Here is a 17,359-nt window from a genome sequence, read left to right on the forward strand (position 1 = left end):
TGTGCTTGTGTTTGTGTATGTGTGGCAAGGCCTATGTGGTGTTTGTTGGTGTCTGACAGCACATTAGGCAAAGCTATCTTTAACCTTGTAAAATGAGTGACACTGATTCTAAACTGACAGGATGGATTTCAGTTTTTCATGGCGTTCCACCGTGTCAGCCTCTGTCAGCTCTGCCCGTCCGCCCATTTTACAAAAGACGCTACAAAGGAGTATATGCAAGAGAGAGTAAAAAAGAGAGACAGGATGGAGACAGCAACAAAATGAGAAAGCTACAGAGCAAGCTGGGGTCAGATATGATACGTCAGATAGTTTGGAAAGTGAAGAGAGAGAGAGAGCAGTTGTTGTGGAGAGGAAAAGAATGTGTACAAGTGTACAGGATGCAGAGAAAGAAAAAATATGGGGAGGAAGTGGAGGTGGGGGTGGGGGTGGAAGGATAGAGACCTTGCGCTTGTATCCGGATGTCTCTGAGGTCCTTTATTGACTCTGTCTATTGTTCACAGCAGCACTCCTAATCACTCTCAACAGGGAGGTTGTGTTTCTGTGTGTGCGTGTGTGCCTGTCCGCCAGCCTTGTGTGCAAGACTACGTATCTTTAGTCTCATCCTCACTTTTACCCTTTCATACACTGGCCCCCACAGTGAAGCTATTGTTCACTCTCCTCTGGTCACCCTTAATAGACAATAGCAGTGGGTGGGAAAAGCCTGTTCCTAACACGCATACTATTAGTCTAATGGTCGACACACACACACACAAACACACACACACACACATATACACACAGAATGGGCAGTAAATACCATCTAAATAGCAGGCATACATATGTATGGTCTCCCTTACTCATACACGCACACAGAAGGCCAGTTGTACGCCACCATCCTGTTTGCATCTTTCTTAACAATGACTCCTGTCATGGATATTATAGGAGATGACTGTTTTAGAGGCTAGCAGTGGAAAGCGATGAACATCACGAGCACATACACAAACACACCAACAAAGGAGCTAATCTGAATCATGGGGCATTTGTCCAGTAAGCCTCGCTTTACATCTCACTCTACGAGCTTTTGTTTCTGTTTTGTTTTCCCCCCTATAGACAGCCACAGCTACACAAAAGGATAAACATTTCAAAGGCCTAATGCTGTGAATAGAGTCAGTGATTTTCAATGTGTATCTGCAGGGTGGAGAGCCCAGATGGAGAGAGGGAGAAGGGAGAAAGCTCAATGCCAGAGTGGACAGCTTGATGGTAACAAAGCTGTGGTGGATGCAGTAGACCCGCATGCGGAGAAGCACTCCCTCTCTCTCTCTCTCTCTACCTGCACACAAATACACATACACAACGTGCCTACAAAGAAAAGACACACTCCCACACGCGTACAGTAACTAGTTAGGGCATTGATAATTAGCAGTGGCCGCAGGGTTTGGCTTTAATTGCTCCCAGTAAGAGAAAGTGATTTATTGCCAGCGAGCCTCAGCAAATTACATACATACATTGTGCGGCGCGAGAACTGTTTACCGGGACAGGCGTGCCGGTAGTCCGCGTGGCCGGTAGTTCCACTAGTGGCCACAGGGGGGCCGGCAGCAGACTGCAGCAGTGTGAAAAGGAGTGTAGAGAGAGAGAGAGAGAGGAAATAGAGGGACTGCATAGTGCCGATCAGATGACCTCGCTGCTGCAGTTAATGTTCTCTGGTGCTCAGACACAAGGCTAAGGCTCTCCCTTGTACCGCGGGGCTGCTGTAGTACAAGCTATTGTGCTAGTAGGGGTGGTGTGGTTGAAGATGTGTGTGTGTGTGCAGAAGGGAAAAGATGGAGAGAAGTGGAGGAGGAGAAGGTGTTTGTGTGAGGGGAAAGAGGGAGCATGACACAGAGGAGGTATATGTTGATAAAGCAGTGCTCAATTTCTGTAATCTTTTCTTTCTTTCTCTTTTTGTCTTTCTTTCTTCTCCCCGTTGTCTTACTCTTTTCTCTTTGTCCCACTCTATTGCCCTCCTCCTATCACCCCCCCAGCACAACACTCCCCGCTTTATTTTGCCCCCCTTCTTCCTACTGCCGCATTTGCCCTTTCCTCTACTCGATGCCCCTTTCCTCCTCTTCTTCTCCCTGTCTCTCCTTGCTCCTTCTCTTCTTTCTTCTCTCTGCATGAGCACAGATATTATATTCCTCTCAACAGATGATCAGGCTGATAAGTCAGATACTGCTGAAGCAACCTTCTACATACCTGACTTTTAGAGGGAGCAATGAGGAGAGAGAGAGAGAAGAGAAGAGAATAGGAAAAGAGAAGGAAGGGTAGGAAAAGTGGGTCTCAGAATAAGAGGAATAAAGGGAAAGAGGAGAGAACACAGAGAAAAGGGAAATGAGATGAAGAGAGAGGTGAACAAAGGGTGATGAGGACAGAGAAATATGGAGGGAAAAAAAAATTTAGGGAAAGCAGAACTGGAAAGGGAGATTGCTTCTTAACTGCAGAGTGGTCCCATGCAACATAACACGTCTGCAATAGTTTATAAATGTGTAAAGTGTGTGTTACGGTGCCACACCTGGCGGTGACGCGTGAGCACTGAAGCGGAGCAGGTGCCTGTCCTGAATTTGTGGAATTTACGGTTATCGCCATTGGAAGCTGTGGTGTGTTGTTGGTTACCGAGGCCCGCCTTTGTTCCTCATCAGCATCTGCCGAGTCAGACAGCTCGAAGAAAATGGCCGCTTCGTATTGCCTTCATCCCTCCCTGCAGCCGGTCGAGTTTGTCAACCTGCTCAAAAGCCATTTTCTGCTTCTGCACATCACCACCTTGCGAATATAGTTTCGCCCCGGGCCCTCACCTGTAAAACCAGCATTCGTTTGTTTCTCCGTACTTCTGGACAGTCTGGTGTGTTTCAAAAAAAAAGACAATGGACAGAACCAGTCCCCGGTGAGGCCTTTTGGCAGTCTGTCCCTCTTCGCGGTCTCCATTTCCAAGCGTTGTCACCTGCCACCCACACTGATTAACAGGCTTTTGGTCCTTTCTTGTCTTTTTTTTTGCGGCTCATTCCCGTTGTCAGTTGTTTTACTTCATCATCTGTTGGCCATAGCCTCTCCCACTTCTCCCAACACTTGTCTTTACCTGTCTGCTTGACCTAATGGGTACACTGTGTAAACAGGACGTCTGCTCTTTTAAGCATAGCCTCAGGAAACTGCATTCCAACTCTGCACACGTCACTTTGTTGCAGCACAAGGTCTTGAATACAGTTTTAGATCACTTCTATATTTAAATAACCAGTGTAAATATATCATCGTCAAATGAATTGTTAACACATCTGTCCTGTTCACACAGCCCCTGCGAGATGCTTTCTGTCAGCATATTTCATTGTTTCTCCTCCTCGCCGCCTTTGATGCATAACTTAACAGTTGACAGCAAAAGGTTTCAAAAAGATTTTCTAGCAAACGTTTTTGAGATTTGTGAGCAAATGTATCCTAAGGAAAGAGAAGTTTGACCAGTTGACTCTATCGCTTAGTCAGAGTTTAGTTTAGTTTAGTTAATTGGCCCCATTGGCACTGTGATAAAACAGAAGAAAAGCGATAGAAAATAAGTGTTGTAGAGGAGACAAAACACCCGAGATTCATGTGATTTTTCACCACCAAAGTTCACACTTAAGGTGCTTGTAAAAAAAATTCTGCTAAAATGATAAAGCAAGACATCTGGAGTGGAACAGCAGAGAATCTAACACAATTAAAATGGTAGAAAACTGTAGTAAAGTATGGTGAGGAAAAGCACACAATAAAATAAATGCAAGGAAACCTAGTAGAGCCACATACACCTTTCTCTTTGAATATATGAATTCGACAACAGTGTGAATCGATCCACTTAGTATCGCCATGCAAAGCCTCTTTACATTGCAGTTTAATCATGGAAAGTGACAGCATTCCCGCTTTAAAATGGCTCAATAATTTGAATAGGGGAAAAAAGTCAATACAAACTCATTGTTTTTCAATAATATTTATCTTAATAAACTTAAATAAACTCACAGTTATTGAATTCACTTATTCATGCCAACTCTGGCTTTCGCTCTCAAACGTACGAGCACATACACACTTGCTGGCTGCATTAGCACAACATGATTTCTAAACTGAGTCAACACAAAAGAGCAGAAGCAAAGGTCATTTTGACTGATCAGCATTCCATATATGAAGTCTGAACCATACCCATGTGGTGTCAACAGAAGAATATTAGTTTTCACTGTGTGTTGTGGTAGCATAGTTCAATATCACCTTACGTATTCGGCACAGTTATAGCTGCAATATGCATGACTGACATTTCATCAGCTCAATTATTTTTAGGAAGTAAATAAGGTATCACATTATGAGAAACAGGATGAGGTGACATGATTTGATGATATAAATAGTGATATTAGACTGTTATATTGATCTTGCATGTAATATCAGATATCTTGATTATCCGGTTTCCTGAAAGCTACATCTAAATATTCTGTAAACATTTACTCACGTATTAAATTAGGTTTTTTGTAAACTAATTATTTACATTTTTATTTAAATTCAGGGTTGTTCTAACCATTCAATAGGTCATCCCGCCTACTAGAGCTTTCTAATGACTTACCTAAATAATCACATTTAAAGATACTGACGTTCAGCATCAAATATCATGTGTCCGCAGGCTGAAATCGCCAGTGAAGGACAACTGGCAGGAATATTAACATGCAAAGCTACACCACTCAGTCAACATTAGGAAAATTCCAGGTGTCTGGAGGGAGTGATTACAAATAGGATGTCAGGTGTCTGTTTGATTGACATTTGGCTCGTAAAACTGTCCGACGTCTGCCTGCTTCAACACAAAACCATCAGGAAGGAAAAGCGGGATGTAGGGTAAAGGAAGACAAACACAATAATCCATCACTTGTGATGCTGGCCAACACGCGATCAAGACTAGCTAATAGCGTTGGAACTGATGTGAAATATTAGAAAACATCATCCCTCATTCTCAGTCATTAAAACGTTTGAATTCCTTCTGCCACAGTCTGTTACATTTAATAAACAAAAGCAAGCAGGCAAGAAAAAAAAGCACATAATTAATGTAATTAAAATCTTAAGAGCTATTTAGTTCTGATGTAATTATTGAGCAGCCTATATCAGTTTGTTTGGCTACATCCGCTCTAGCAAATATCAGTTCAAGAGCAAAAAAGCTATCATACGCTGTCAGTGGATATTGATTTTTTCAAAGCACTGGTATCAGCAATAAATAAGCCCTATCAGTCAAACTCTAATTATATTTTAATGCAAAAAATTATCATACATTTTCACTTTTTGTATGTAGCACGCTGAATGTTGACTGTTGTGGTATATTTAAAGTAGGATATACAGTTGCTCTTTGCACTGTGGTCAGTTATGGATAATGCATGACATCCTCACTCTGCTTGCCTGCAACGTGACTCAGAGTGTAGTGAATGGATGAACAAATGTGCAGTGGGACTCTGACCTCCAATCTCAGCGTTGTTATAACCAAAATACTTGTTGTGTACAAAAGAGGAACTAAACAAAAGTATGTATATGTAACAAGCTAATAAATAATAGAATCAGCCATTACACGGTGGCTCTCCCCCCGTACCTAGATGATGTCAAACATAAATGAGACTGAGCAGAGAGCCAAAGGGAAATGTGGCTCTAGTCCTACAACCATATTTGTAGTTTTGGTTTATGCATAAGCCGTATCCTGTCAATTCATTATGCAGACCAGAGTGTAGCGGGGCATAGACAAACAAAAACACCACACTCACATCCAAATGCGCACGCACACGCACAGTCAGATGTGCAGATGTTGCACATACACACGCAAACACGCATGTGTTGAATATGCAGACACATGTAACGAAGGAGAGGGAGACTGTTAATTAACTAGAGCTCGTTAATTCTCTTTGAACCGACAGCGAGGAGGTTTACACACTAATTACCTTGATGACTGAGCCAACCTGTGCACACACACACACACATGCACCTCTTCACACTACAAACGCACCCACACACACACTTGTATTCTTGCAGGCTTGACATAACACATCTTGCAGGCTTTGAAAAGTCTCACACTCATGCACAGCAATAAAACACACACATGCAGTGCAACACGCGTTTGCCCTGAAATCAAAGCTATATTAGGAACTTATTTTTGCTGCAGTTACTTCAGAGCTGCAATATTCAGATGGTTAAGTTTATTCGGAGTTCAGACCCATCATGCCTTTGTTTGATTCACACGGATGTGCCAGAAATAACTCCATTACTGTATCAAGATACTCATATGCGTGTACGGTTGCATTACATGTACACACATACACAAACACTCCCACTCAAACACACTCACCATGCAGATGAGTGAAGCTCCCATGTCAGTATTGAACTGTAATGGCCCGTGTCAGATTAAGGGGAAGGTTTTTTATGTCCTCCGTCAAACTCAATTAATATTCCATCAGCCATGAATTCATAGGCCACACTGGACCACAGCCAACTCATCCCTATGTATGTGTGTGTGTGTGTGTGCTCGAAGTTGTTTGTGTGTGTGTGCTCAAAGATGTGTGTGTGCATAAATGTGTGTCGAGATTCAGTAGATATTTGGGATATGTAGTAATCAGCCTTTATTGCATTTGCTCAGCCAAACAATAGAAAGCATGCGCGCGTACACATACACACACATACACACACAAACATGCTTTGTGCATTGTGGGTCAGGTTGGAAACATCAAGGGGGTGCTTGGGCACAGAGAGTTTTTTTAGAGAAAGGTAGAAGCTGGTAAAGCAGACAGGAAATAAAAAGAGATACATTTATGGTATGAGCAAAGGAGAAAGCTTTAAAAAGACCATATTGACTGAAAATGTTACAATGGGTAGTAGAAATGAATAAAGCCATTTTTTTATTTTTTGGGGGGGGTTAAAAGCCAGACGGACCAGGGAAGAATGTGTAGAGTGTATACTTAGTAGAATTTAATTACTAAAGGTGCCAAAAATGGGATTTGGCAAAAGAAAAGACGACAGGTTTGTCAACGAGCAAAAGACTTTGAGATACAGAAGACAGAGGATGAGAGAAAAATAGGGAAAAAAAGGGGGTTAGGGAGTGTAGAGGAGTTATGGGTCAATAAAGCCTGCTGTGGGGAAGAGGAGAGGGACTCATAACGAGGTCAAGGACACATCATCGATCGCCACATCATAAAGCTGACTGGCAAGAGAAGAAGGGATGGAGGAGGAGAGGGGGGAGGGGTTGAACAAAGTGGGAGGGAGGAACAGAGAAAGGATCCTTCCTTTACAGCTGTGAAAAGAGTTGGCTGCAGGATCGGCCAAAAGAAGGAAAGACAGAGGAGAGAAAAAGAAAATAAAATTATCAGGATGAAGAAATGAAAGGGGGCAGCTCTGGACAGAAAGAGGGTTAGAGGGAAATTGAATTAGATGGAATCATGGCTGAACAGATGAATTCTGTAATAGAACACACACACAGAGAGAGCAACCAGCACCAGGCCTCCAATAGCAGTAACTCACTCCTTGTCTGTCAGTAAAGTCCCGCCCTGTGGTGCAAACTGGATTTCTACATTCATACAGTAATCCTAGTAATCCATCCACTATTTAGAAAAATAAATACTCAGCGATAACAATGATGGTCTATCACCACTTTGATCCAGACAATTTGGACCAGAAATATCTCAACAACTTGAAGATGAATCCTACTGACTTTGGTGACCCGCCGTTTTTTCCAGTAGTTGAAAGTTTAGTGAACTTTTAGTGTAATCATCCGGTCAACATTTTAATCTGTCCAATACTTTATGACTAACCTGCCTACCTGCAAAACTAACATCCCCATCAGCCTCAGCTGTGCCTCAGCCTCACAGTGTCACAGAGCTGCGAGCATGGCTGGAGACTTAGTTGTCTTTAGCAGCACTAAAACAAGTGAAATATTAAGATGTTATTTTGCATTGAAACAAGAAATATTGGAAAGTAATATCAGTGCATACTAATATATTTGCAGATATGTCATCATGTTTGTTTGGATTAGGAGAAAGGGGTGCAACTTTGGAAACAGGTTAAAAATGATTGTGCAAAATATGGGATATTTTTTGTTCCAAATGGTTACCAGAGTCCTTAAGGATCCTGGGAAAAGCTTCGGAACAGCAGCACGTTTTGTGAAATGGTCTCCTTTGTTTTTGTTTTATTAAATGGATTCATAGCTCTGTGAGTCAAATGTAATGGCGATACATGAGACTCACAGAACGGGGCTAACAATAATCAACAACTCCACAGTAATCTCATTTTCTTCCTGTTTCATATTGTTTCTCTGAACAGAAAGAAGCTGGAGAGGACATGTGCATAGAGAAATTATTTCTCTTGTTGTTTGTGATCAGAAATAATTATCATGAAATATTTATTCTGTGATCATGAAAAAACATTCTGCCATGATGTTGAGTTATTATTATTCTATGATCCTAAGAAAACACTTTTGACAGCCTATTAAGTCAAGAAATAGAAGAATTATTTGTGATGTCGACATCACTGATCTCAAAAAACAAACTTATTATGGTGAGATCACACAAGAAAACAGAAATGATCCTTACCCATGCCCTCTCTGGCTCCTTATACGCAGCCCTGTATACGTTTTCACCCACTTTTCTTCACTGTGCCATTGCCCCTAGTCTGAACGAGTGGAAAAAGAGGTTGGACTGCTTCATGTGAACTAACGCTCTAAAAATACATTGCACTCTGTGGAGAGTTAAGATGAAGCCACTGAGATTCCAAGAACTGCCGCTTTTCCAATAGACTCTAATATCTCTTCCTCTTCCTCTGTGTTGCCTGTGCTCGCCATCCCTGCTCTCTGAGTTACTTTCTCCCTCTTTCATCTAAGCCTTGGTAAGAAATGGCAGAAGAAACAAGTGCTCAGTTAATTTCCCACTTCTGCTTAATTAATTTTGCTGTCTTCCCGTCTCTTCTTGTCTAAGCATGTTCATGGGGTGAAATGTTCAAATGTTCCCCTTTTCTTTTGGGTGTTTGGAGGAAAAAGAAGAATTAGTTCAGTTTAGGCTTTTATGCCAGCCGTCCATCAGTTTCCCTCCAGATTATCCTGAGGCGACGTTCCGAGCTCAAGTTTTTCCGCCCTAATCTGCGTCTTCCCTCTGTTCCCTCACTTCCTCTCTATACGCTGCGTGTTTCAAAGCAGATCTAAATTGAAAGCGATGTAATTTTGCGAGCAGATAAATGAGTACGAGGGGAGATAGGAGGGGTGTTGTATAGAAATGGGCTTCCTGGTGCAGAGTGATCCCTTCAGGCCAGACGGAGTCATTTAACTCTCTCTGATATTCTCTCAGCATGGACTTATTACAGTCTTTTTTTTTTCTTTTCTTTTTTTCTCTCCAAAGTGAAAACGAGTCTGCTAACTAGACTGGGGTGATTTGTGTGTTGAAATAGCAGCAGGTGTGATGCTCAGTTTGAGTGAATGATGTGAGTCGTTACTGAATCACCACCACTTCCACTGCAGGATTGGGAGATTTGTCATTGCTGCTAGATGGCCTGTGACACACACACAGTGTGTGTATGTGTGTCTGTTGACAGTGATGGGTGCAGTGTACAAACAGAGGGGGTGCTTCTTTATTTATTATTCAGATTCCAATTAATTTCAACATAGTGGGGCCAATGTGAAAAATAAAAAATGAAAGCAAGCAGCCATTTCAAACGGTATGGTATCAGTAGAACAAGAAAAGGCAAAACAACACAAACATAATAAGTGAAATGATTTTGCAAGCTGAAGGGTAAAAAATAAAAATTATCTTAGCCTTATTGTTTACAAATCCAATGAAAAGACCAAAACCAACAATGCATTAATCTGCCTCTAGTAGTTTTCAACTATCCACACTCAAACAGGAGTAAATTGCGTTTCTGTTGGTTATAATTTTCAGCTACGAATTAATACACATTTGGTCAGCTAGTGTGTATTTATACACACAAACTATCCTGTATGCACAGCAGGACGATGAAGTTGGATTTAAAATAAACCACAGTGACCATTTTATTTGTTAAAGGAACATGTCACCCATTGCAATTGGTGCATTGATGTGTGATCCTTATGGAGCTATATCAGGCTCTGGATACACGGACAAAACTTCATTGCTTTGCTGATTTTATTTTTTCAACAGAGTTTGTTGACATTAAGACATTTATATGTTACTGGTCACTCGACTTATCATTTAACATTCTTCACTTATTTCAGTAGAGCACCAAGTAGGTGTTTTTGAGAGTGGACTACTGGGATCTATTCCAGATGAAAAATAAATGTCTTCAGGCAGGCCAGAGGTTTGTAAACATCAGCCATGTCCAGCAGCATTAATCTAAACTGGGATTAAAAGCCAACTGAAAACTTTGAAAGACGGCGTGATTGGTTGATGACTATTACCCTGCATTGTAGCAGCTAAGCTCATAATCAAGGCGAACACGATCAGATAATCTCAATATGTCTTTGCAGACCCCTGCCCACCAGCCTAATCCCCAGATTTAGAATCTCAGATTAGGAATCCTGGATGATTAATCCCATATTGTGTGTGTATGTTCCCTGCAGGGGACCCTTCGCCGTGTGACCTTCTCGGTAGTCAGCCAGCCCCAGGACGGCGGTTGCTATGACAGTGGCCTGGAGGACTCTGAGACGCCGAGCAGCAAGAGTTCATCAGGGCCGCGGCTGGGAGCCCTTCCGCTGCCCGAGGAAGGCTACGAGAGGACCACACCAGAGGGCAGTGTGGGAGAAGAGGAGCATGTGGAGAATGGTCAGAGCAGCCAAACACACACACACACACACACACACACACAAATCATACAGTCAACAGCCAATAAAATGTGTTGAACTCTTTCAGAATTGCAATCAAGAGACCAAGATACATTTAATTCCACGTTTTGTCTCTCAAGGCTATTTTCTGTAAAGGTTCTGATTAGACACACACTCAGTGTGTACACACACTCAGGCACCTGCGGTCAAGGTCTCAGGAATATGTTTTATAGAATGAAGCAATTGTCCTGTGTGCGTATGTGTGTTATGTGAAGAGCTTTTTAGAAAAGTTAATGTGTAGCAGTATGTTGTCCCAAAGGGTCCTCCATGGCCTTGCCATCAATCAGCAGCCCAAGTCTTCCCTTTCACCAACAAAATTGTATTTTTACCTTTTTCTACCGGCTCTTTGTCGAGGCAGAAAAGGCTTTTCTTTCCTCTTTCCTCTGTATATGGTAACGCCAGAGCTGGAACAGCAGCAGCATACCAAGGTCACTATGACTTTGGTGAAAGACTTGTGGTTTCAATGCTGCTTTTCACCAACATGTGAAATCTTGAGGATTGTGTGGTGTTTTAAGAATTTTTTTTTTTTTCACGGTCAGTTGGAGAGAGGAATTGAACAGAGAATTTATTGCGTTGCTTATAATTATACTGTATAATTATGTGCTTGTTTGTTAGTTTGTTAGTTTCACATGAATTTCCTGCTGTTGCTGCTGCTGCTGCTGCACGTAGGAGACAAAACTGGAATTAGTCTTCAGGATGCAACAAAAATAAGTAACTTCTGGTATTTAATTCAAGTAAAGTAGAATTTTAAAAAATCAAACAGTGAATAACTGTGCTGATTTCAATTGCTCATTATTAGATTAGTGTATGGAATGTATTACGTTACCTTAGACTATCTGTAACACGACACCGGCACAGTTTCTCTAATTGGCAGGAAAGTCACATTTACCTAATCTATCATTATTATAGGTCCTGTCTGCATTTAACATTATTGCATTATTGATTAATAAATAACTGGCTTACATAGATAATGGCCATAGCCTTTGACACTTTATCAGTCTCAGGTGGCCTCACTAACCTTTTGAACCTATCGCTCATGGGATTTAATAGGACTGATATGTAATTTAAGCTTGTCCTTACATGTAAAGAAATGTATATTTGTCATTCAAATGTCTGCTTATTATCTCTTTTGCCTTAATAGTTGTTTGTTTTGAACTCACCTTTCACACTTTATGTAATGCTGAGCACAGCTAGGATTTTTTTAAACGTTCTTTTGAAGTCAGCAATTTCCATTTTGCTCAAGCAGCATTTTTCTTTCTTCCTTCCGTTCCCTCCCTTATAACCTTTGTCGTGTTTTCTTTACCCATTGTTCTTGTCTTCCTTCCTATTAAACTCTATCCATCTGCTTTCTTTTCTTGTTTAATTGTCTCTTCTTGGGACGTCCTGGTGGCCTAGTTGTAAGAACACATACAATGGCAGCATCCCCAATTCAGTTCTGATTGGTGCATATCACACCCTTCTCTCCCTATATTTCCTGTCACTGTCTCTACTTGAAACAATCAAATTAAGGCAGCAAAAATTTCATTTGTTTTCTCTTTTTTGTCTCTTTTGTGTGTTTAGATGCCAGACAGCTGCCAGATGTAGCTCTGACAGGAAAGTGTACCAGGGAATGTGATGAGTTTGGTCACTCTGACACTTGTTGGATGCCAGTCCGCCCTTCACCTCGCCAGCGTCAGCGCCACGGCAGCGATCCCCCACGGCTCTCCACCTTCGCCCCCGGAGACGATAACAACAATCTCCGTGGTAACGACCATGAGAGTGACAGCGAGAGCGCTGGCAGTGCGGGGAGCTCAGAACCTGGGGTGGTTGTCGGCGGAGAAGGTCAAAGATTACCCTTAGCCAACGGGGATCCTCTCGGCACCCTGGGTAGAGGAGACCGCAATAGGAACATGGGCGATCACAACCGTAACCTCCTGAACCGCAAGATGACTTCTGCATCCTATGACACATTTAGCAGCGCAGGCTTCGGGAGGCGCCAGCAAGAGGAGGAAGGAGGAGAAGGCCAGAACCCACCTGAGGTCATACCACTGACGCGGACAGGAGGGGACTACAAGACCACGTCCTGCCTCACGTTGTCACGCCGCGAGGTCTACCTGTGACAGCCTTGCAATGGAGCAATCATCACCACACTGCTCCCTTTTCTGAAAAAGGGGAGGGTTAAGACTTATCTGGTGGGTCATTAGTTTGGAAGGCCTCTTAAACCTGTAAAGATGTGAAAATGTCAGAAAAGCTGTATATCAAATTGGAACTTTTGGATTCTGACTAATATTTATAGGCACTTAAACTTAAGCAAGTGATGGATCAACTCTTTGGGGAGCTCTGACCAGGAGTACTGTCTAAAAAAAGTCTTTTTTTAACTACTAGTGAAAGTTGCCTACAGGCAAAGATCTTATTATGTCCATGTGGAGGAGGACAACTTCATCTCTTCTTTTTACCTGAATCCAATGCATGCCTGACCCTCTACCACAGAGGGATCTGTCTGAAGAAGAGAGAGTTTGAGACTGAGTAAAAACTGATGCTATAAATGCCTCAGTACATCATACACAAAAAAACTTTCACTGAGGCTGCAGCAAACAAGATTTGGACTCAACTTGTGAACAATCTGCTGAAAAAAAAACCCACTGAGATCGTATCCAGTCAAAATAGACAAAAAGCAGTAACGGGTCTTTGATTGAGTTATTTGGAATCAATCAACCGATCAACTTTCTAATGCCTAATCAACTCTTATCGTAACACAAGATGGGGATATTAACCAATCAAACTGCTAATCCTGTGAAAATCTTAACAAGTCATAAACAGAGTATCAAAGCACCAACAGAGTGACAGTGGTCACTGTACAGTTACACGGTAGGAAAAAAATGTGCTGATCTCAAAAATCAGGTATCGTTCTTAAAAAACATAAATGATTCAGAACAAATTGCAACAATGTGAAAAGACAGACTTTTTTTACATTAATCAAATGTAACCATTCAGAACACAATGTTCTCATAGAGTGTCAGTAGTGCCACAGTATTCCAGCGTGTGTGAAAATATGTTTATTATTTTGCCTTCACACCCAGTCTGTATGTATATATTGTATGTGTGTATTTGATAAAACAGCAGTGTTATCTCTCTGCTGGGGTCCACCGTTTCAGAGTAGACTGAGGTGCTGAGGTAGCTACATATCTGCAGTATCCTAACAGTGTTCATGTATCATAAATGTTCTTGACATACATGCACACACATATACACATGCACGCATGCACGCACTTACACACACAGACCTAAGCATGTAAACACAAACTCATACAGTGCATTTACAGAATGTGAACATGCATAGGGCCACAGTTTATGACATGATTCAGTGGCCGTGTAACATAAAGTATATAATAATTTGCATTAACTTTCATACAGAAAACATTAAGCACACACACACACACACACATACAGCATATTAAAACATAAGTAGAAACACAAACCCATTTTTAGGATGTGCGCAATTCGTATGCACTATGTGTGTATGTGCTCTTAATCATAATTTTTTAACATATTTCCTGTCATTGAACTAGCTGTAGCATTTTGCCTGCTCCTCTCCAGCCAGTATTTAAACATGAATTGTATTTAAATAATTACTCATCTCTCTGACTGATGTGTGAGGCTACATTAAAGGGAATTTCAGACATGACATCTACTGTATGTAATGATAAGACAATGTGAGAATATAAGATATTCTGCATACTGTAAGTAGGACTCATAGAAAAACCAAATTTCTGTAAGAAAAAAAGGAAAAGAAAAAAGGACTGCATGAAAGAAAGACAATGCTAACTTTTTTCTCTTTTTTAAACCACACGCCTTTTTGGATACCACGCCTATTTGGATACATCTGTACTATATGTGTGTGCTTACAGGGGAAATGGAGATAATGATGGCAGCAAGGGAGTTAGCTTCAGTGGATTACACTGTTCCTTCTTTATTGTTGTGCAACTTTGGGGTAACCTTGGGCCTTTCTATCAGTTTCCACGTCCCGGAGTTGGCACGAAGGGTGCCGCAGGCTGTAACAAAAAAGAACACAATGTAGTGGGAGCGCAGAGTTCTGCTGCACCCTTTTCACCACACAGTGCCGACCTGAACACGCCCATACTGCTGTGCTGAACCTCACAGATAACAGACTCCTTCACATTCGTCCTTCCCAGCAGCTACAGCACGACTCCAGACACACTCTACTGCACTGGGCTGAAGAGTGGGTGTGGATCGAGGCCAGCACATCTTAATTCCCATCATCAGTGTGTGGTTCAGTGGTGTGATAGGGATAATAGGGTTAGGTCGTCCCTGTGGTCTTAATGAGTTTCTTTTCTTCTCTCTTCTCCTCCCTTGATCTGCACTGATCTCATTAACGTCTGGATAGGCGAATGTAACACTGCTGGTAAATGCCAGTAAGTGTGTCTCTTCATTTTCTGGCTGTTTTGGATCAGATGAGGCGAAGGACACTTGCTTGTTAAGGATGTGCCACAATTAAGTTCATAGATCCTTGTAGAGCATAGAGTTAGTCAGAAAGGAGAACAAAACACTCAGGTAAGACGTGTGACGGTGTTTATCTTTTTAACTAACTTGTGGTTTTGGCCACACACAAACCCATACACTGTTGCTGCTTGACTGTCCCCTCACTGAAAGATAACTCAATGTGTGGAAGCAGTAAAGTAGTATGTGCCATGTCCTCTACATTAATTTTACAATGTAAAATTACAGTAGAGGATATGTAAATTAATCAGGCTGAGAAATGGGTATCCTACAGTATGTGTTTGATTACATTTTGTACACCTGTATATACCTTCAACTTCACAACTCTGTGATTGACCCCCTTTAGCTTGTTTTAGACCACTGATGTACTTACTCTCTAAGCCTTCATTACCCCCAAATCCCCAACATGGCTGTTTACAGAGCTCTGTTATTGATGGACTGTGCTGAGGATGTAACGAAACTCAAGGCCCAACACATGGAGTTAATCTGTTCACGGAGAGTTCACATTAAAAAGGGATTGGTGAAAACAATCACAACAGGGTACATACACTGAGAGACAGAAGGACATATGCTCTTCCTCTGGGAGAAAGAGTTGAGATAAGTGTGTCTCAATCCCTTGGACGGCAGAAAGGTCTTGAAGAACTGAAGTCCAGTTTGTCAGTTTTGGAAAGAGACTCTTGACACAGCCTTGCCTCTTCAAAGTGGCAGATATTGCTTCAAACTGCTGTTTTAAGGCAGTTCCATTATGGCACCTTTCAAGCTCTCCCACTGGGATTTAAGAGAACTTGCTGTACATGAATCTGTGTGGGTGTGTATCTTTTTTATACTGCACGTTTAAACATGAATATGTTTCAGTCTTCTGCAAAACAGAGAGGGGAGACAGACAGAGAAGAGCGTAACGTCTGAGATCTATCACCCACTAATCAAGACATTTTTAAAAACAGACACTTCAGCGCACATTATGTACCTGTCATCCCCCTCGTGCTGTTACCCTTATAGCCATGTACAGATAAAACTACACTGTAGAACAGACAACTGGAAACCATAACAGACAATGGCATGCTTCTTAAGGTCTTCAAATCTGCACTTGAGAAAAAATGAGAAAAAAATGTTTTGTTTTTTTTCCTTTTCTTTGTTTTCTTTTATGATGGGGCTGGCTCTGTTTTTTGCTGCTCCCTTCCTGTAATTACATAATGAACTAATTGCGTTTGCTATGACGAGGAAGAAGAGGAGCTGTTGACGAATGGTTTGGTACGAAGATGAATCATGTAAAAGTTTGACTTTGACATTAAAAACTTTAAACACTCTTGTTTGTCTGATGACTCTCTGAAGATTATTTCACACAGCAACAATAAGATGAACATTATAGTTGTTACTGATAATGACTCCATACAAAACTGTAAGATGACCACTTAAAGGGTCCACACACAGGAACACTTAAACAAAACGGGTTGTGGTGAGCACAAAATAAATGTCACTACCTATTTGTGTGCACCATTTACAAAGGGTTTGTAAGCTACAATTAATGGTTAATAAAATAACCAAATAATGGTTTATAGATCCATTTCAAGCCATTAAGAAAGAAAAACGTGTAGGGTATGAGGTTGTGGGAAATCCTCCTCCATTAATTTTGCTTTTTTGTTGTTAAGTCACTCTTCCATTCATTAAGAACACTCCTCAACCATTTTGCTCCTGGAAAAGGGCTGTGGGCATCCAGACCAAAATCTATTTATCAACAACTTTTACAACCACAGACTGTAGGATCCCTTTATTCATGATAATAATAATTGTAGGTGACCAACAATTATAAAGTGACCCTTTATTCATGCCTTACTAACATTTACAACCTAAAGCAAGCCTCCTTAAACAGTGGTACCAAACCGGTGACAAAATTAACTCCACTTACTTGCTTGTTCAGGAGCTTTTGATTGTGGATGTTCAAACCCACATTTCCATGACAACTGAACAAACTTAATCTGCCAATGAAGAACGTGATACAGTTAAAAGCTCTAAAATAAGTGGACCTTGAGTGGTGATCGTATTGAC

General features: G+C 41.4%; 1 protein-coding gene across 1 annotated transcript in view; it reads left to right on the plus strand.

Moving 5' to 3' along the window:
* Positions 1–16,620, plus strand: part of pcdh7a (protocadherin 7a) — a 38,339-nt gene extending 21,719 nt beyond the window's left edge. Inside the window, exons 4-5 of the mRNA XM_035660447.1 lie at positions 10,556–10,757; positions 12,377–16,620. Of these exons, the coding sequence (XP_035516340.1) occupies positions 10,556–10,757; positions 12,377–12,915 (741 nt within the window). The 3' untranslated portion in view covers positions 12,916–16,620. The remainder of the gene's footprint in view (positions 1–10,555; positions 10,758–12,376) is intronic.
* Positions 16,621–17,359: the final 739 nt, after the last annotated feature.

Source organism: Morone saxatilis, unplaced genomic scaffold (genome assembly GCF_004916995.1).
Source record: "Morone saxatilis isolate NCDOM2014 unplaced genomic scaffold, NCSU_SB_2.0 Contig17, whole genome shotgun sequence".
Lineage (NCBI taxonomy): Eukaryota > Metazoa > Chordata > Actinopteri > Moronidae > Morone > Morone saxatilis.